The following is a 20,958-nucleotide window of genomic DNA, read 5'->3' on the forward strand; positions in this document are numbered from 1 at the left end:
GTTTGGAAGTCGAGGAGTTTTCACTCAGAACTCAAACCTGCTTCAAGGCCCAAAGGTCAAACTGCACTAAAATTCATACTCATAAATGTCACAGATCGATGAATGATTCTGTGAGATCAGAGCAAATGGAAATAAACGTCCTCACAAGGTTAAAGAAAGTGAACAGATAAAACGTCCTGGGGTCAGTGGTGAAGTTTAACTGGTTTTCTTTGGGGAATGTTCCATGAATCTAAGTTCTGTGTGAATTGAGTTATTTCATATTCCTGCTGACAAACAAACCAAGTGTGAAACGAATCCTCCTGAAGAAGTGGAGTCCAGCTGCAGATGTAAATAAAGACAGTTTTTGTTTATTGACGCATAAAACATCCTTCAAACAATAAACCCATTTCCAGGTTGAGTCTCTGTACAACGCTTACTAAGCAGTTTATTTATATAGAAAACGTACGAGGGGCCGAGTTTAAAAATCACACAGCTCCTTCAAATTCAATGGCAGGTACTCTGGAAAAAAAATTACAGCATTCCATCAACAAATATTCTCAAGCAATAAATATGCATTTTATAAATAGTGTAAATTTACATCAAAATAAAAAAAACACAACTGAAAGTTCACTCTTGTCTGTGTGCAACCCTTAGTTTCTGTGACTTGGCCGTTTGTGAACTGATTTCAACAGAAAAGGAAAGTGGGTGAAATGTTGTTAAGAAATGTGTCACTCAACTTTTCACATTACAAAACAGGTTGTAAATGTTTTCCTGACTGAGGAGGTGTCGGACAGAAACACCCGCTATGCTAATGACTCGTCTGATAGGAGGGGGGGGGGGGCACACCCACAAACAGAATCACAAAAAAATGGAAAATGAAAATGATCAAGTCAGTAGTCTTTGTGTTGAAACTTCATATGTACAAAACTTTATTTCATCATTTTTCCTCTGCGATGTGTGTGTCTGTGTGTGGTTGTGTGAGTGATTGTGTGTGTGTATATATGTGAGTGTGCGTGTGTTTTCTAATGAAGTCCAGCAGTAGAACAGTCTGGTCAAGACGACAGAAGGAGCTGCCGTCCCCCTCCAGGCCACCGGGGGGAGGCACACCCCTCTGGGCAGGTTGCATAGACACACAGCTTTCACGCAGCTGCCTTGTGGGGGGGCTACAGAGCGCAGTGGGAGGACTGCCGGCTTAACTTCCTGAATATCAGTTTCCGGAGAAGGTTCGGGTAAAAGTCCGATGTGGTTCCTCCTCTTAGCATCAAGAGGAAGACGGGAGGGGGCTCGCCTGCGGAGAGAAGAACAAACTGAGCTCGAGAAACGTTCACATCCTCCAGGTTTAAAACACAGAGTAAATAAAGATGGACAACACGTCTCCTCCTCCTGAGACGTGTGGACACGACTGCTGCCATCTTTAGCCAATCACCTTGTGATCTCAGAACTCCTATCAGATCTGTTCACATATCAAAGATTCACTTTGTTCTTAGGAGCAAAGAAACCGAATCAATTATCAGAAACAGTTGCCGCCCTGATGGAGGAGGTGGGTTTATGACCTCTGCTGCAGACAGCCACCAGGAGGCGACGGAGAAGCTTCACCACCACGTCGTCTGATTCAATGGGAGTCCTGGGATCTGACTCGTGTGTCGGACACTTACCAGTGTGAACTGGTCGTAAACCTGCATGAGGTCATCGTTCTTGTACTGCTCCAGCACCACGAAGTTGTCCAGGTTAGAGCTCCCCCTGCGGGCGCAGTCCTGGCAGTGCACCACGTACGTCTTCCTGCTGTTGCTCTCGCTGGTGACGAACAGGAGGTCGAACACCTCCACCTGAGCAGCGGGAGACAGAGGGGTGAGAAACAGGAAACAGGAAGCCGAGCGGCAGCAGACAGGAAGTGAGTCGGTTCGGCTGGTACCTCGCAGATGCTGCAGTAGTGCGCCGGCTCGCTCTGCGTCCTCCCGTGCCAAACCAGTTCCTTCCCAGCAGCCAGCAGCAGCTCCCGCTGCATCTGACACTGCTTCAGAGTCCGTAACAAACAATACCTGACGCACAACAAACACACAACACGAGTGAGTTCACAGAAACACACACACAAGCAACACAGGAGTCCCAGAGGAGGTTTGATTCTCACTTGATCATCTCAAAGAGCCGGTGGTCGGACACTTTGATGTTCCTCGCCATGTTCCAGGAGAGGTGGATCATGGGAACGATGGACTTGACGCTCTGCAGCTTGTTCCACTCGTAACGCTCCACGGCCAGTTTGTACTGGTGAGCTGAGGAGACACGAGGAACTCTGAGTTTGTGTTGACGAGGCCCACGGACTCTTGCAGCAGCCTCTCATTGACAAATAATATTAGGATATGATATTAAGACTTGTTTACTGCCCTTTTTGGTTTTCGCATAAAAATAAGTTCAGGAAAACTGCAATGATTTGAAATTAAAGCCAAATGTTTAAACTATCAAATGTTAAAAAGTTGAGTGACCTCCCAAGAAACCCCTCATGTTGTAGAGTTTGTATTTAGCGTCTAAAGTCTTCATGATAACACATTGGCCTCATGTTTTAAAGCTACTTTCAATATTCATCTCAGTGTATTAATCTGAATATGAAACAGCAGCACAATGAGGGATTAGAACCGGTAAGATCAAACTTTCTGCAGGTTTTGGTGAGAAAACTGGTGAATTCTTTAAAATCTGTTGAACTGAGAATCGAGATCTGAAGCTCTTCTCTGCCTCAGCTCGTCCTTCAGGTCTGACTCGGTCCTCACCTGTGAGCGGCCCCACGTTCCAGGCGATGTTGTTGCACCAGCCGATGGCCTGAACCCAGTGGACGGTGCCGGTGTTGAGCCACACCAGGTCTCCTGGACGCTGGATGAAGCGGTAGACGGGCACGTTGGTCTCGTACAGGTCCTCCAGGTTCGGCCACCAGGAGCCCATCAGGAAGTTGATGTTGTTCCTGTGAGAAAGGAGACGAGGGATTCAGCATCAGGTCCCAGGAGCAGCTGAGAGACTTACTGGGAAGTTACTGGTTCTGGAGACGTACTTTTCACAGTAGTCGTTGATGACGCCCCAGTAGGCCTCGGGCACCGCGAACCACTCGCAGTCACCAGGACCGATGTTGATGTTGACCGAGCAGAAGTTGTTGTTCTCTTGATGACCTGCAAGGACCAGAGTTAACTAACAGAGTGAGAAGAGGCGCCAGCAGCTGCTGTGTGCTCGTGTGTGTTTGTGTGTGTTTGTGTGTGTTTGTGTTACCTGGCGTCCGGCTCCCTGGCACCTTCATGTAGAGCTGCACGGTGTTCATGCCCAGGATGGTGTGGCCCACGTGGCTGAGCAGGTTCCCGGCAGACACCACCCGGGAAAACGCCGGAAGCTTGGCCAGCTCCTGAAGCTGCTGCTTCCACCTGTGAGGTTCACGTGTTAGTGACAAACATTCAGACGTGTGATGTTCATTCTGCCTCTGACTCCTCACTCACTTCTTCTCATCCGACAGGTCGATGTTGGTGCCGAACTTGAGATGTTTGAATTGACCTTTCCGCCGCCGCATCGCACTGAGTCATGAGAACCATGAAGTTAGAGCGAGAAGATAAACTGAAATCTGGAATAAATGAATCTAATGATAAAAGAAGTGTTACCTGTCTGAGGAACCTGCCTCTGCGTCCATCTCCTTCTTCTTCTCGTTCTCCTCCTGTCACAAAATCATTAAGAGTTAAGCTGGAAGTTCATTTATTATCAGTACAATATGGTTTTAATAGAACTCCAGTTCAGTGTCTGTTGTGGGACTCGGTCTTCACTGACCCGTAGAGACTCCTGGAAGGACGAGGCCTGGTACTGGGCGTACTTGATGATGGTGGTGTGCGAGCGGCTGCTCTCACAGCGCCACATCTTCCTGCTGCCGCTGGGGTCCCAGTTCTCATCGTTGGGCTGAGCTAACTGGGTCCGCACCTCCACCAGGTGGTCGGGGTTGGCCTCCACCAACGTCTTGGTGGAGAACAGGCCCAAGTCTGCGAGTGAGGGACGGAGAGAGAGAGAGAGAGAGAGAGAGAGAGAGAGAGAGAGAGAGAGAGAGAGAGAACAGAGCCAAGAGCGGATAGAAGAATTTAATAAACCTGTTTAAACATGAACTATGCAAAACTCTTTCTATTCTATATTCATAGGAGAACACCCCCCCCCCCCCCCCCAGGAAGCAGGTTGTGGCTGTTTTGTTGTCATAATAAAACTTCCTACAAAGTAAAAGCAACAAGTCTCTCAGATTAAACTCTCACATTATGAGCAGAAGTTCTCTGAACAGCAAACAGGTGCAGTAACGTTTCCCACTTGCAGGTGGTGCTGTTGTCATACATGTCAAACTCATCCACAGAACACACACACATATACATACATGCTCACACACACTCATGAGCACACAATCACAGAGACACACCCACAGAGCCACGTGAGGAGAGTAACATCCAGTTCCTGCTGCTGCCGTGTCAGAAAGAACTCAATAGATAAAATAATAACTAAATAAAAACTAGAACAATAAAAGTGAAATGACCGTGAAGCCCTTGAGCAAAGTGGAGTGTGTGTTCCTCCGCCTCTTACCCAGTTTGAGAGCTCCGGCCAGTCCCCTGATGACGGTGACTGGGTTGGAGGGGTTGGTGCAGAACTGATGGAGCGGCGGGAAGAAGGCGTCCCTCTTGTTTTCGAGCTGCAGGTCAGAGAGGAGACACGGGTCAGGGAATGAGGAGCGACTCCAGACCTAGAGGGGAACCGACTCTCCTCCTACACTCTGCTGTACGTACATATATACTGGGCGTCGGAGGGTTGAGTTTGTCCTTTGGCAGCGGAGGAGAGGGCGGGTGAGGGGGACGTGGCGGGGGACACTTGTCCAGGAGGACGCTGCTCGTCGACAGGCCGTTCTTCCCCAGGTACCTGCAGGTGAAACCAGGTCAGATCAGACAAACACGTGCACAACAAGACTCTTTACACAACAAGCATCGGATTAAAACTGTTTCACTCCTCCACAGAGAAACAGCCTCGTGTTCCTAGAGATGAAAGAACTCAGCTGCAGTCAAACTCATAACTGTTCAAACTATGGATCAACTTTTACTTTTCAGACTTCTGAAGCACTTTGAGACAAACGTCAGTCGAAGCTGAATATTTAATTAAAGACTTAGAGATATAATCAGAGCTTCAGTAACGTGTCGGTCCACGAAGCTTCGTTCAGAGCAGATTCATTAAGTTCAGTTTGAGACGTCTTTAGGACACAGACACACAAACTAACAACTTGTTTCACAGTCAAACAGCCACAGAATGAAAAAGATCAATGAAAACCAGACGACACTATATGCAACAACAACTCCTGATATTAATAAATGAATTAATCCAGACAAAGGAGAAGGATGAATAAATGGATGAAAGCAAAATAAAACAACTAAATTTCTCAGAACGCCACTTACAGATTATAGTTTTGTCTAAAAAGCAGTTTTATCAAGTAAAATAATGCTTCAACAGCCGAAAAATAAAATCCATATAATACCTTAAAGCACTTGAAGTAAACTATCGTTGCTTTTTAAGACTTTTTCCGAACCTGCAGAGCGGACGGAGGAGAAGACGCTCGTTTCAAATTCATGTCTGAAGCTTTTCAAACCAGCTGGAGAATGAAACCTGCAGAATGAACGAGCAGGAGAACGTTGACCAACACGTCTTGTTCTGAGTTCATGTAAAGAATCCACACTGTTCAAACCAGAACAGATTCTTTGTTCCAACTGAAAACTTCAACTCCTCCACTTGAAAGAAACTAAATGATCTGCTTTCATTGTGGTTCACAAGCAAACAATGTGAAGACTTTAAATTGACCGAGTGGTCCCAGATTCCTACAGCTCTGTTTCAAATACTCAAACTCATCCTGTGACTCGACTGCTCGTAAACATCTTCTGAAAAATATGATGTGAAATCAAAGTCAGAGTCAAAATCCAAGAAATTCAAACACAGCCAAAGATCAAATGAATCACGGCTCAGATAAAGAAATGTTTTTATGTGTTTATCCAACAAGAGGAGGATGAACCTCAGCAGCTCAGCTCAGGGTCCCTCTGTCAGGACGTCTTCCATCTGAACTGAAGAACCAACACTCACTTCTACATGAGTTCATCTGCTGGGTAACGAGCAGATGAACCAGATCCAGTCACACTCGATACCACAGCTGCTGATTGGTTCATTGTAATCTGTTTGTATCACAGCCACAGACAGTACACACAACTTTTTGAGTTGATTTTAAACAAACAAAACACAATCTCTACCAGCCCTTTCTTCACCCCCCCCCCCCTCACCTGCAGGCTTTGAGGACTTCACTGGAGCTGGGGTAGATGGAGAACGAGGACCAGGGGGCCAGACCAGCGGGGGTGCTGTGTTTATGAGCTCCTCCAGGAGGCTCCAGCTTGGTGGGGCTGTGGGAGTCCTCCAGCCCCGTCCCATTGAGCGTGGGCCCCTGGCTGCTGGTGGCGGACGGGCTGTTAAGGCAGGAGAGGCTGTTGGTGGCGTGAGGGTCTGCAGAGCGAGGGGGGGGCGTAGCCGTGGCTGACGGCGGCGAGGACGCCACTGAAGGCTCCGATGTCTTCTTGGCGGCACCGTGGAGACCCGGGTGGACATTGTTGAGTTTCTCTGAGGAAGGCCCGGCGTGGTTACTGTGGTTATTGTTGTCGTCATTACTGGTAGTACTGGCTTTTCCCTTTAGCAAGGCGGAGAGCTGAGGATTGTCTGAACTGAGCACGCCGGGGGCAGGAGAGCCGGGCTGAGACGGGCCGGTGGAGCTGTCCGTCACCCGCGGCTGGACGTGATTAGTCGATCCCTGCGCGGGGGTTGTGCCGGGACTAAGAGGCGTCCCTGCAGAATGCCTGACGGCGGCCTCCGGACCTGATGGCGCAGTAGCAGCGGAGGTGCTGCTGCCGTTGCTGCCCCCTGAAGGCGTGGTGTCTTTGGTGTGGACCCCTGAGGTAGTAGCGGAGTGGGGAGGCGAGGAGAAGTGGTTGGGTGTGGTCTGGGGGGAGGTGGGGGACAACGAGGAGGCTGAGGAGGAGACAGTGCAGAGCCCAGAGGAATGTCCAACCTGATTCAGAATGCCAGAGGAAGAGAAGGAGGTCTGAGGGGAGGAGGAGGAGGAAGAGAAAGGGGGTTCTCCATTGGGACCCGCCGAATGTGAACCTGGACCTTTTTGAAGCCCCTGGACAGAGAAGACGAGACTTTATTAAAGGTTTGATTCAATACATTTCCATCAAACAGAAGAAAGCTATGCAGACCCACGTGGTACCTGAGTGGTAGTGTTGCGCTGCTGGCTCCTCCATGTCTCGTCTGCGTGACTGGGACTACTGGTGGTGCTGCTGGTGCTGGGGTGACTGGCGGCTGTGCAGTGGTGAGGTAGAGAGTTCTGCTGCGGGTAAGGCACGTTTCCGTTGCTCGCGCCGCCTCCTCCAAGTCCCAGGGTGTGACTTCTGTCCAGGTGTCCCAGCGGCGCCGCCGACGGACTTGAAGAGCAGGATCCGTTGGCTGTGGCCGGGGGGGCCGTGTGGTTGAGAGGGGAGGCGCGGGGGAGGTCTGCGTGGTGGTGAGAGGGATCAGCCGACGGGCCGTTGGGGACGCTGGGCCGCGGTGGGCCACCCGCCGCCGCCTGCTGCCGCGTCTGAGAGAGAGAAGACAGATTCAGATCAAACTCTGCTTTCACTGTGGTGCTGTGTCATCGGGGGGGGGGGGGGGTGGTGTTCACCTGCTGCTGGTGCTGCTGCATGAGAGTGAACTGGTTCTCCAGCTGTTCCAGCATCTGCACCTGGGGGGGCTTGAGGTTCGCTCGGTTGGTCTGCAGGTGATCCAGGAGCTGCAGGTTCCACCAGAGAGAGGTTACAAACAAATCATGATCTGGTTCTCACCAAAGGCTGAAAGGACCTAGTTGTTGTATTTTCACATGAATCTTAAATTTGTTATTAATGACATTGTGGTTAAAGTTAAATAAAAAGTTTAATTTGGCAAATTCTAACTTAGCAATGGGTAAGTGTTGTCTAAGGGAAACCACATCATTTCCTTTTCCTTCCAGTTAAAATGTCATTAAAATGCCTTTTCACAGGAAACGATTATTTTAGTCTTAAAACAAAAGATTTTACAAACAAATACATTTGGTTTGGTTTATTATGAATTCTGTTATTTAATTAAATGGTTCTGTTCAAAAAGATTTTTGTAAATGCAGATAAAAGGAGTCAGAAAATGTCCCCAAAAATGAATCTAAAAGAAAATCTGTGCTTTAATCAATAATCCATCAGGAACAAATTGGGCTCCTGACTTCAGAGAGACCTCGGACTGATCCAGGATCTGCAGCACTAATTAATCTGATGACATTCTATCTCGTCATCAAGATGAAAATGAATTTCTGAGAAGGGTCAAGTTACAGTGGTTATCTGAAGAAGCCTGTTCTGAGTTGTAATGTAGGACTACATGAAACCAGCTTCTACATCAGATGGTGAACCTCCTACAGACGTGCTGCTCCTCACCTGGAGCTTCTGTGGCGTCAGGTACCAGCCGGGGATCTGCTGCTGATCGGTGCTGTTGGCCCACGAGTCTGCCACGCTCTGAAGGTGAGACAGAAAGAACAGGTCTGAGGTCAGCGCTCATCTCAGTGACACCCAGTGGAAACGTGGAGTTGCTGGTCTCAGCCGTACCTTGGCGGGGCTGGCAGTGCGTTTCCTCTTGGCCGGACTGGCCTGTGGGTCTGTGTGGTTACTGGCCGGCTGGCCTCCCTCCCCCTTGCAGGCCTAACGAATCCAGCACAGAGACACAGTTTGTGACGACTCGCTGAACCAACAACCATCGGCCGAGCGTCAAGTCATTCACACAAACACTCAACGAGCCCTGATGAAGTGACTCAAAGGGAAAAAACAGCAAATTCATACTTTTCTGCAGAAAACACTGAATTCACTACATTGACATGCAAAACGATCTGAGCATTTAAATATGTCATTTCTGAAAATACTCTGATTAAAATGTCTTAATTGTGATCACCTTAATCTACCTGGTGGGGGTTGATTAAGGTGATCAGGTCATAATCAGAGTATTCATGCTGCGTTTAAGATGAGACATAATGAAGAATTAGGGTTTCTTAGACGTGCAGACCAAAATGAGCTGTTTCCATTGTTGGGGACACTTTATTAAATCTGTGTCGGTGTTTCCAGATAAAAACCTAAACCTGCTTCTACATGTGAAAGGTTTGTGTTTGGTTGAGCACACATCGAGCAGATTCACTGAAATGATTCATAACCAAAAGAGGATGATGTCACTCGAGTAGCCAGAGCTGCATGAGACGGGAAAAATACGACCAAATAAAAGTGAAGTGTTGATGGGGGTGAGGTGGGGGGGGGTCTTCAGGTGCACGTCTGAGATTTGTCTCATTTTCAAAAGAGGGATTTGACAAATACAAAAGATAATTTAAACAGGAACACTTGGGATGCGCTGATGCTTCTTAAGGTGAAGACGCCATTAAGCGGTTTCAGCCTCGCAGTGTTGCATCGACTCTTTTGAGTTATGGGACAGAACCAGCAGCTCTGCAGCATCACTTAATGATCTCAAATGATCTTGTTGGATCAACACTATGAAGGTCCACTATGCTCCAGTAATAGATTACAGCAGTTTACTGTCGGGCCTCGCTCCAATTCCCTCAGACGGTTTCCTCTGTGCTTCAGTCCTCAGCTTCATGCTGGAGGAATGAGTGGACACCAGAATTATGGAAACACCAGTTTTTTTCTGATAGAGATCGAACCCCTGAAGGCGTCGGAGCGAGGCCTCGGCTTCAGCAGCTCTTATAGATTTATGGTTCAGAAAGTTTCCAAGAGGCCGGAGACTCTTGCATAAGCTGGATCTCACCTGCTGTGCCTGTGCAGTGTTCAAGGCCCCCTGCCTGGACGTGAGCTCAGCAGGAATGGGTAGGCTCCATGCCTCCTCAATACTAGGAAGCATTTTACTCTTATTCTGCAGACTACCTGGCTGTAGGTTACACAACTGAGCCTAGGAGAAATTGTGTAAGACACAAACTTTAGTGCTGAGCTTGGGTTGAACAGGAAAGTCAAACTACAAAACTACGGTGGCGTTCTAGGCAACTGTATACAGAATAAAACAGAAATGTAAAATGCAATGAAAGTATGCTTTGCAATTACCAGTGAGAGAAATGTGTTTCAAGACATCAATATGAATCATTATTCATATCTCGGTGGTCAGAAATCAAAATGACAAAAGCACAATCTGCATTTAAACAGCCGATTGCTTTGGCAATGCTTTGCAATAACACACAGCACTTATCGACACGTACTACACAACATCTAACACACAGGGCAGGGTGCTGGGTAGTAACTGGTGTAAACCGCCCTACCTGCAGCAGCTTGATGCGCTGTGTGAGCGCGGCCGTGTTGAGGCAGGCCCGGCTGCGCGTGGCGTTCAGGTAGCACTTGATGGCGTCGTGCGGCTGGCCACAGGACTCGTAGAGCGTGCCCAGGTCCATCCAGGCAGCGGCGTGGCTGTGGTCCAGCTGAACAGCACAGATGTAGGCCTGCAGTGCGTCCATAGGCTGGTTCTGCTGCTGGTACAGCACCCTGGAGCAGAGGCACAGAGGGGGGGGGGGGGATTTTCTTGCCATTCTCCAGGATTTTGCGTCATATCTTTGATCTATCTCAGGCTCCCAGAGGACACCACCCCCCCCCCCCCCCCCCCCCCCCTTCATACGTCTATTTATATCCTCCCTCGCCCTCCGACTGCTGCGTTATCTCTCCTCAGGTCCTCTGTCGCACTGCAGCTGCTGCATCTCAGAGGCTTCCTGAGAGCCACGAGGCCCGAGCACTGAACACCCCGGGTCAGAGGAGCCGCTATAAACCAGCTATTTGTCGTCCCCCTCCCCCCCCCTCGGACTTTACAGACGTTCACCTCTCTCTGCTTGTGACCTCTCAGTTTAACAACCCAGTGCCAGCTCTGCTCTTACCCTATGGAGCACCAGGTGTCAGCACTGGCCTCAGACTTGTCAATGGACTGGCGGTAGGAGATGAAGGCATCCTGCACCTTCCCAATACTGGAGTAGCACCTGAGAAGGAGGAAGAGAGAAGTGGAGTCATCAGCTCTCAGGTGGAGTCACAAAGAGACAGTAAAACTTTGTTGCACTGAGATGAATTCTTACATTTGTAAATCATACCCATGAGCCATCTGTCAATCTGACAGCTGAGAGTTTACTACTGTCCACAGATCATTTCACACTCGATTCCTTTAGGGAAACTTTTACTTTACTTTCACTTTGTTAGAACTCTGACGACAGCGTCACTTTAACGAGCTGTGTCCTTCACAAGCAGCAGCTGCTCGGTTAACTGTCCCTCCGGCTGCACTAATCACACACACACAGTAAACCAGTTCAACTAACCAGTTACTGCGGGAGCTAAAACCCAGTGTTGTTACTCTGGAAAGTGTCTGGACACTTTCTGGAAATTGCTCTTCAGTAGAGAATAGAGAAGCGATTCACAGGCTAATGGATCTATTTGTATTCTTCCAGTTTCAGGTCTGTCGCTGTGAATGAGGACCTCCTCCTGCTGTGTTCTCTCATGAACTCACTCAGACGGGTTCTGGGCTTTTCTCAAGGGGAAGTGGGAGGAAAGGTTCAAGAACATGTCTGAAGCAACTGTCTTGAATAGTTTCATCCTCACATACAGCCCCTCCAGAAAGGGTCCAGACTTTTCGTGAAGGTCTGAAATCAGCTTTAAACAGGTGGAGGTCTTGAAAAGGTCGGAGGTCAGATTTGATGTGTAGGTTCATAAACCTATGGGGTGATGTTGTGCAGCTCACTGGAGAAATGTAGTTCTTGTTTATCAGGATGTTCAGGCTGAAGCAGCTCGGTGTAAACGGCTGATGTCACAGGATGTAGCCGAGCCTCGCTAACACCTAAAAGGACGGCCTGGACCTCGGGGGGGGGCGTCTGTCAATCCGCTCCAGTGTAGTGAGCGTTCAGTGTGTGTTTGCCCTCAGGAGAAACAGCCGCTCAGAAACAGGAGTGAGTGGATCACGTGCCTCCACTTGACCTGTCGAGCTTTTATCACCCCCGAGTTCATTCAAGCATCTAAAGACTCATGTAGCCAAGATGACTGTCACAGCACGAGGGCAGATGGCTCTTAGCTAAACAAACAGTCGAACCAGGACTCACACAAGTGTGCGGTCGGTGTCTCGTGATGTAAAACACACAAACACTCGTTCATCTTACCTGCCGAGGAAGTACCAGGACTGGCCAGAGTTCGGGTCGGCTTCTAAAGACTTCTGCAGACACTGGATAGCATAGCTGTCCTTGGTGCCTTTATCCCCGAGCTGCTCCACCGTGTGATGCATCCAGCCTGGAGGAGCAGAGCAGAGCGGTCAGGGATCACATCGAACATCTGTAACTCAAACAGCTGCTCCGGAAAGAAGCCGTCACAGGGAGAACACAGCAGCACAGAGTCGAGGACCTGAATCCTCCAATCAGAGGAGAGGACGACTGACTCGTGTGCAAACGGACGAGACTCAAAGAAAACAAGTTTCCCCTCAGAGCCGTCGAATGAAGGAAGGAACACGAGAGGCAGACAAAGAGGGGGGGGGGAGGGGGCGTTCACACACACACTAACGCAGACACGCAATTTACAACAAATCACAGGCGACCGCACACCATCCTGTACACCTGTGACAAACTCCACAGGTCCCCATGACAACCCCAGCCAGTTAGACTGGGAATGGTTTTACAACTGGGTGAGTGTGGTGGTGGTGGTGGTGGTGGTGGTGGGGGGGGGAGGGGGGCTGTCGTCTGCACTGCGGAGAGCTAGAAAATGGAAATCTCTCTCTCTCTCCATTCACACAGAAACTTGTCTGATGAAGACAGTCAAAGTTTATATTAATATAATCAACCTTTCTTAAAACACATGTTACAAGTTATGTTTTAAATCAAATCCCCACATGATGGATTGTTTTAACTTCAGAGAGACACATTCACTTGATCAGTGTGTTGACAGTGAACATCATGTGACCTCACTGTGATGTGGAGCAGATGGGATTTCATAGAAATAATAAACGTTAATAATATCATTACAAAGACAACAAACTCCAGGAACCTACCGTGAGTGAAGAGCACTGAAATGCTGCTACACAACTACCACCACTGCGCTGACACACAACTTCTCCTGAGCAGCTCAAACACTCGAGTGTCAGATTCTATTTTCTTAAAACTAAATTATAAAACTGGTTAATCTGAATTGTCATGAGGATGCAACACATCCCATAGACATGTCTCAGCTTCTTCTAGACACTTTATCTGGAGTCACTTTATTCTAGATTAGACATCAAACTAATAATTATTATAGATTATTTCGTCAGTCCTTTCAGAAAGTAGAACAGTGTCCTCTAAACTTTCAATCAGCCAAGAAATGTTCAGATTATTATTATTATTATACCTCGACAAAGAAAAGGGTTAAACTGAAACACTTCAGCATGTTTGTCTATGAATAGATTAAAAATAAACATTTGTTCAGAGATTGACTAATTATTTGATTGAATAGTTGTTGCAGCTCTATTCTGAATTATCTAAAAACAAACAGATGAGCTGATCTTTCAACCTCAGAACTAACTGGGTGATGTAGAGCAGTTTCCAGTAAACTGCTGCTCTGACCATGACCCAGTATAGATATTACACATCTGAAGGACTAAACCTGTTCTTACTGTTACAGACCCGCACATGTCAGGCCCTCTTCTTCACATTGCCTCATACTTATATTTACATTTTCAAAGGTTGTGTGAATAAAAATGTGAACTTTTAAATTCCCTCCAATCCAGAGCGACATCACAATGTTTCTGTGGCTCTGGTTAATCGACTCTGATCCTCACAAGTACACCCCCGCGACATCATTTTCAATTTGTGTGCACGTGCCTGCACCAGCCCCGTGTGGGGGAAGGGAACGAGAGCAACACAATGCTCTTCTGCTACACAAACTCACACTGGGTAAAACAGGTAGAAAGTTGCTAGACACTGGTTTTTGTGACCTGAGAATGAATTTCACTGAATAAAGTTCACAGCCTGATGCAAACACCTTCACCAGCCGTCTGAAAGTAGTTTGATCCTCTCATCGCCACACAAAGTACTAAATGACCAGAAGCTGAATCAAGCTGAGGCTGTGATCAGTCGCACTGGGACCATGAAGACCATGAGCAGGAGTCACTCACCCAGTTGTTGCAGTGTAGTCGCCTTCACCTGCGCAGGAAGATCTTCTGTCTGCAGCAGACTTTCATACGCTTCTTTCGCCGCTCTGTATTTCTTCTGTGAGACGGAATGACAGGGGGAGGAAAACCGAAAAGAAGGAGTGAGACGGAGAAGAGAGGTTGTTTGAGCCAGACAGGACGGTCCAGTGTGTTTTATGGTTCTAACTGGACAGACACAAAGAGTCTTAAGACCTCCTCACACTCGTAATGACCAGCCAGACGAGCACACACACACACACACACACACACACACACACACACACACACAGAGACACACACAGAGACACACACACGGGGGAGGGTCAGCGTGGAAGAGGACAGGCCAGACTCAACACGTCTGGCAGCTTTAAGTGTTTCTGCTGCACTCCTCTGTCTGTGTGTGCATGCATTTGTGTATGTGTGGTTGTGTGTGTCCACTGCAACACACGCTTTGTGTTTTGGGGAAACCTGAGCTGCCTGGTCTAAGGTGAGGCCACTGTTTGTTTTAACTTGGCGACCTCATTGACCTGCAGTCTGTAAATAGTACGTGGAGAGGTGTGTGTGTCCTTGTGAGTCTGTGTATGCGTGTGTGTGTGTGTGTGTGTGCAGACTTGGGCAGTAAGCCAGATAAAATTACTTGGTTTCAAATGAGGTGAATCTTACAAAATGCCTCATTTCAATCCTCTCACTCGGGGATTTGTCCACACACCTGTCGAGCTGCAGTAACTCCACGAGTTAGCATCTCCTGCTAGCATCTCCTGCTAGCCTGCGTGTGAGGAGTGTGTGTGTGTGTGTGTGTGTGTAGGAGTGTTCACTTTGCTTCAGTCTGAAGACAATGTGTTAACGTTCATCACTGACACGTTCAACACATTTCTGTCTGCCTATGTTTTTAATTAACTGAATAACTTTGTAGAAACTGCGTCGACTAAATTAACACAAGGAAGGTGTTCATGAGACATCTGTGATGTGTAGTAACACAAAATGTCCTGGGTCACACTTCCACACTGCATGCACACTGCTAACACATAACCCACTACCGCACACTGCTAACACATAACCCAGTACCGCACACTGCTAACACATAACCCACTACCGCACACTGCTAACACATAACCCACTACCGCACACTGCTAACACATAACCCACTACCGCACACTGCTAACACATAACCCACTACCGCACACTGCTAACACATAACCCACTACCGCACACTGCTAACACATAACCCACTACCGCACACTGCTAACACATAACCCACTACCGCACACTGCTAACACATAACCCACTAACGCACACTGGCAACACATAACCCACTATCACACACTGCTAACACATAACCCACTAACTCAAACTGGTCACACATAACCCACTACCGCACACTGCTAACACATAACTCACTAACGCACACTGCTAACACATAACCCACTACCGCACACTGCTAACACATAACTCACTAACGCACACTGTTAACACATAACCCACTATCACACTGTCAATGATCTCTTATCAGCTCAAGTTGTCTCTCCACCCCCATCACACACACAGACAGACAGACACACACACAGTCTGGCATTGGACTTCCTGTCTACACACAATAAAGACACCTCGGGTTACGCGCTGACACTTGGGACATATAAATGACAGAGGGTCTGAGTGGTTCCTTCCTGCGTCGACTAATGATTGTCATGAAGCCGAGGCAGAGCCACACAACAGCCACACACAACAGACGGTAACACAACTGATAGTCTGTTTGACTCATGACTCGTTTAAAGACTTTAGAGACACAACAGAAGAGGAAACCCTCCGGAGCCGTGTTTATCTTCAGACGACAGTTTGGACTGAAACAATAACTTTACAATATGTTGTTGTTTGATATCAGGAAAACGCAGACGGACAAACCACACTGGCAACAAGTCGTTTTGCTTTTTAACCGTGTGTGTTTGTTTGTCAGCAGGATTACACAAAAACTACAGAACAGAGATCCAGGGAACTTGGTCGGGGCCAAGAGAGAACCCATTATACTTTGGATCCAAACAAATATGTGGATGTGGTGACTGTAGATGTGGTTTAAGGACTGTTTGGTTTGGATGAGGTATGAACTGTACAGTTTGTCATTAATGAATTGAACAACAGATGCTATCAAAGAAACCGCAGCATCATCTCTGTATTGTTGCTAAAACATCCAGAGCCTCTGATACTAACACATCTCTCACATGCAGCCGCTCAGTGACACTGAGAGAACAGGGCTTCTGCACATGGAGTCAAACTGATCCTGAAGCTGCTGGCAGGTCAAACAGTTGCATCAGACTAATCTAAACATAAGAGTATGAATGATAACTGCAGAAGAGATGAGTTCTCACCTGGATCTCATACAAATGAGCGATGTGAAACTGAACTGAGGAGAAAGAAGCAGAGGAGACAATAATTAGGGTTTTTCTTGTCATATTAAAATCAGGGATTCATTCAGATGGGCAGACTGCAAACAGTATGGAAGACAGATGGGAGGGGGGGGGGCATGTGTATGTGCTCGCTCGCCCTCCCTCCCTCGCCCTCCTTCTGCTGTCTCCTAGGCAACCCGTCTTGGGCAGAGACAGCAGAGGAAAAATTACTGTAGAAATATTCCTGTGGCTTTTCTATATGTGCTTTCTGCTGCTACACGTAAACCTGTGTTGTGTTGTGTTGTGTTGTGTGCCCCCCCGTCGCCCTCTGGTCAGTGCAGCAGCTCTACTTACTTTCAGCTTTGGACAAAGTGCAGAGAGTGGAGTCGATCAAAGCCAGCTGGAAATGCTGCGGAGAAGAGGAGAAGAACTTCATGAGGAACGAAGATTATCAGGTTCATAATACAAACAGTGATTGATTGGATGAAGACATTTAATTCCTCTGGGTAACGACAGGTCTCAGACGATAAAGTAATAAATTACTGGAGAGTCTTGATGCTCCTAAGCTAAATTGAATCTTCAGAAACCTGCTTTTGACAACAAAAAAAAGCCCAGACAGATCTACAACACGCCATGAGTGAACCCTGGTGACCGTAACTTGAGAGATGCATTGATAGCTGAGAGAGGGGGGGTGGGGGGGTGGGGGGTGAACCATAGATAGTCTCACTCAAACTGCTCCAGCCTCCCCACCGTCCTGCTGTCCAACCAGAGGACAAAGGCTCAGAAAAGACTCCTGTCCCATCACATGAACTTCAGCCCGGGCTGCTGAGTGAGGCAGATGTGTGCATGGCTGCCAGGGCGTGGCACATAACCAACTCCATCAATATCTCCAACAATACAACAGATTAGAACATGAAGATGTCCCACAGCTGCACAGACCACTCTCCAGGGTTTCTCTTCCAGCCCTTCACACCCCCCCCCCCCCCCCCCCCCCCCCAGGGCTGCACACAGCTCCACTTCCCTCATGTGCAAGCAACCCTTATTTGACCTTCTGCTTCATTAAACTCAGGCGTGCTGTCGTGCATCTCACACATCAGCACATGGAGGGTGCCTGAGCTGAGTGAAAACAGTTCAACTCAAGGTGTCAGATCCTGTAAATGTGTTAAAGGAGCACTCATGCACCCATAAGTGGCCTCAGGGCTCCCAGCTGGGAATCTGCACCACGATCCGACTCAGCCACGCTCTGGTTTTTAAAAAGGCTCCACTACTGCTTTTTATGTGAGTCAGTAAAACGTCCCGGACCTTCTGAAACCAGGACCTGCCCACGTGAGACCTATAGCACACAGTGAGGGAACACAGTGTGCTGCCGGTGCAGCCGGACTCCACCAGGCAACTGCAGCGGATCTTTCTTTTTTTGCAAGAGGGAAAACGCTGTAACCTTAAAGGATAACACCAGATGACTGCAATCTAGGGCAGCTACACACACGGATTCAGAGAGAAATCAAGAACCGTCCAGCTGGAGGTTCCTCAGCTTCACCACGGGCCGGTGGGAGCGTCACACACGTGCACACACACACACACACCCACGACCCTTCTTAGAATAAACTCCCTCCTAAGCAGTGCTATGAACCACAAAAATATCTAACTGGCAGAACGTCACAAGACACACACACAGACACACACACACAGACACACACAGAATAGCGTTACCTATGCCGCTGGCAGATCACACTCCTGCTGGAGCTGCATCCTCCTGTAGGTCTCTCCCTCCGTCTCCTCTATCCTTCCTTCCCTTCCTTCTTTCACACTTGCTCTAGCAGCAGGCAGATAATGCAGCAGGATGTCAGCTTGGCATTCCACCTCCCTCCCCATGCCGTGCCTTCCTCTCTCTCTCTCTCTCTCTCTCTCTCTGCTATCTTTCTACTCTCTCCCCCTCTTCTATCCTGGTGTCACTGATTACTATTCAGCAGACGGCTGCAGTGGAGAGATGACACACAATACCTAACGCTGGAGCAGGCAGGCTCAGACACCCCCCACCACCTCCCCTCTATCTCACCTCCTCGGCTCAAAGCTCCTCCACACAGACAGTCGGCTTATCACCTTACAAATACACACTGCATGAATATGAACGCTCTAATGTGATTTCTCCTCCTCTCATTGGCTGCGAATTCAGCCAATCATTGGATTAGGTTATTGTGAGTATTGGGTTTACAGTCCCACAGGTGACATACGAGTGAGATGCAGTTAAAAGCTAAATTGTGGCGGCAGATTCCTAATTAGGTCACAGTTTATTCTTAGAATACATCACTTCACACCTCAGCCTTCATAAATGGATATGCACTGCACACACATCCAGTGTTAAGATGTCAAAGAGATTTGTAATCCATGTCACATCCATACACTTACGATGCAGAATCAGGAGCAGTTATAGGTTCAAATGTTGCTCAAGGGCACTTTGACACACTTTGAGGGATCAAACCAGGAAGCATGTGATCACAAGAAGATAATATACAAGATACCAGCTGCATAACAAATGTTTCTATCATCTCTTTCTCCTCCTGCTGCATCTTCTAACAATTTCCTGTTGGTTCCTGTTTCCCCTCTCATTTCTCTCCTCTACCTTTATTCAATCTCTGCTCCTCTGAACGTGCACCCCCCCTCCCTGTAGATAACTGGGGCAGTCGAGTGTGTGTGAGTGTGTGTGTGTGTGTGATTGTGAGTGTGAGTCTGTGTGTGTGGCGGCAATGAGCCAGGGCTGAGAGGGAGGGGCACATCCAACACAGTGAGGACGTGCAGCACGTGCACCGACTTCAGCTCAATACTGAACCACCTCAATCATCTACAGGCACAGATTATATCCAGATCACCTTCTCACACATTCATAAAACCAATATCCGCCCATACAACCAACCTTCCAAATATATAGAACTTGAATTAAGAGAACAAACCATTATTTTGCAAAAATTCAAAGAAATAATTGCCTTAACGCAGATGGATACTATGAACTATGAAAATCTCTTATGTGCTCTATTGTCTAACTAATATACATCTGTCAGGCTCTAAATATTATCTGTATAGAACGTAAATTATTCAGTATTCCAGTTCAGACAGTCAGATCCAGCTTTTAATATATAAATACAGAATTAACAAGAATACAAGCATTCACAACAATGTATGCAAGTTTAAATGTAAAATGAAATGGCTCCATAATGAGCTCAGTGCGTTCACACCCACAGAACAAACCCTGTGACACAACGTCTGCAGCAGGACAAAGCCCAGGATCAGACAGCAGTCTGTGCCTGAAGGGAACCAGGACTCTCAGAACAAAGACCCACAGGCTGCAGTCACAGAGCTCTGTGTGACTCTCTGGACGTGTGCAGCTCACAGGTGTGAGAGGGGGGACAGGGTTGGACTCAGAGAGACAGGACAGATGGGACAGATGGGACAGACAGGACAGACGATCCACCAGTCTGTGCTGCTCTGAGGATGAAGGAGCTGAACTTCTGACGACACATGTTAATGTGTCGATCATTCACTGGACGACCACAGGTTGATGGATGAACAGAGGATATATCATCATTCTGTGTCTGCAGGACAACTTTACAACTGGAATACAAGTGTGTTTATAAAAGAGTAAGATGTGGTGGAATCCATTTTATATGAACCGTATCCAGCTCAGCTCCTAAAGCCCAAATTTAAAAAATACACATTCAATCACAGTATTTGGAACCATGAAGATTTACCTTTAGGCTCGACTCATAGTCTGTGTTGACTTTAAACATGAGTCCCAGCCTCAGATGAATCTCTTTAGCTCTGGAGAAGCTGGGGTCGATGTACAGAACCTCCTGGAACGCCTTGATTGACCTGGAAGAAGAAATAAGAGACAGTGAGTTCAATACAAATAATCCACCTTGTTACGATAGAGTCGTTCCACTGCATCAATCTGTGGTGGGTTCACAAACTCAAATATTATCATATGACTAAACACTGATAATATGCTGATAACTGTACGAGTGTGACAACCTCTGAACTCACCGCAAATAATAATCCTAAAGAAAAAGCAGTAGGTGGTTTGAGATTTGTTTTTGTTGCCATTGGGACATCGCATGAAAACAAAACAATATTATTATATATAGATATAAAATAAATAAAATTGAGCAGATAATATGCATTGAAAGCTGAATGAGTCTCCAGGTGAGTTACCACCACACTCTGGATCGCAGGTAAACTCATTTACATGAAGCTCGTGGAACAGAATCTGATTTATGATCTGAGGGGATCATCAACAGATCAACAGATCATCTAGAACAATTCACGAAACTTAATGATTTTCATCATTAACCTTCAACCTTCAAGATGATGATGT

At 47.5% G+C, this 20,958-nt stretch overlaps 1 protein-coding gene across 1 annotated transcript in view; it reads right to left on the reverse strand.

Annotated features, from left to right (window-relative positions):
• Nucleotides 1-327: 327 nt before the first annotated feature.
• The window catches only part of kdm6a (lysine (K)-specific demethylase 6A), a 36,321-nt gene continuing 15,690 nt past the window's right edge, over nucleotides 328-20,958 (reverse strand). The window contains exons 8-30 of the mRNA XM_053440509.1: nucleotides 16,575-16,609; nucleotides 14,200-14,293; nucleotides 12,221-12,347; nucleotides 10,961-11,059; nucleotides 10,358-10,577; nucleotides 9,856-9,996; nucleotides 8,658-8,750; nucleotides 8,490-8,567; nucleotides 7,715-7,822; nucleotides 7,262-7,630; nucleotides 6,285-7,174; nucleotides 4,758-4,887; nucleotides 4,558-4,663; nucleotides 3,772-3,977; nucleotides 3,609-3,661; nucleotides 3,450-3,524; nucleotides 3,229-3,377; nucleotides 3,017-3,131; nucleotides 2,742-2,929; nucleotides 2,108-2,249; nucleotides 1,892-2,018; nucleotides 1,635-1,805; nucleotides 328-1,267 (exon numbers count right to left, since the gene is read on the reverse strand). Coding sequence (XP_053296484.1) covers nucleotides 1,241-1,267; nucleotides 1,635-1,805; nucleotides 1,892-2,018; nucleotides 2,108-2,249; nucleotides 2,742-2,929; nucleotides 3,017-3,131; nucleotides 3,229-3,377; nucleotides 3,450-3,524; nucleotides 3,609-3,661; nucleotides 3,772-3,977; nucleotides 4,558-4,663; nucleotides 4,758-4,887; nucleotides 6,285-7,174; nucleotides 7,262-7,630; nucleotides 7,715-7,822; nucleotides 8,490-8,567; nucleotides 8,658-8,750; nucleotides 9,856-9,996; nucleotides 10,358-10,577; nucleotides 10,961-11,059; nucleotides 12,221-12,347; nucleotides 14,200-14,293; nucleotides 16,575-16,609 — 3,743 coding nt within the window. The 3' untranslated portion in view covers nucleotides 328-1,240. The remainder of the gene's footprint in view (nucleotides 1,268-1,634; nucleotides 1,806-1,891; nucleotides 2,019-2,107; nucleotides 2,250-2,741; nucleotides 2,930-3,016; nucleotides 3,132-3,228; nucleotides 3,378-3,449; nucleotides 3,525-3,608; nucleotides 3,662-3,771; nucleotides 3,978-4,557; nucleotides 4,664-4,757; nucleotides 4,888-6,284; nucleotides 7,175-7,261; nucleotides 7,631-7,714; nucleotides 7,823-8,489; nucleotides 8,568-8,657; nucleotides 8,751-9,855; nucleotides 9,997-10,357; nucleotides 10,578-10,960; nucleotides 11,060-12,220; nucleotides 12,348-14,199; nucleotides 14,294-16,574; nucleotides 16,610-20,958) is intronic.

Source organism: Pleuronectes platessa, chromosome 14 (genome assembly GCF_947347685.1).
Source record: "Pleuronectes platessa chromosome 14, fPlePla1.1, whole genome shotgun sequence".
Classification (NCBI taxonomy): domain Eukaryota; kingdom Metazoa; phylum Chordata; class Actinopteri; order Pleuronectiformes; family Pleuronectidae; genus Pleuronectes; species Pleuronectes platessa.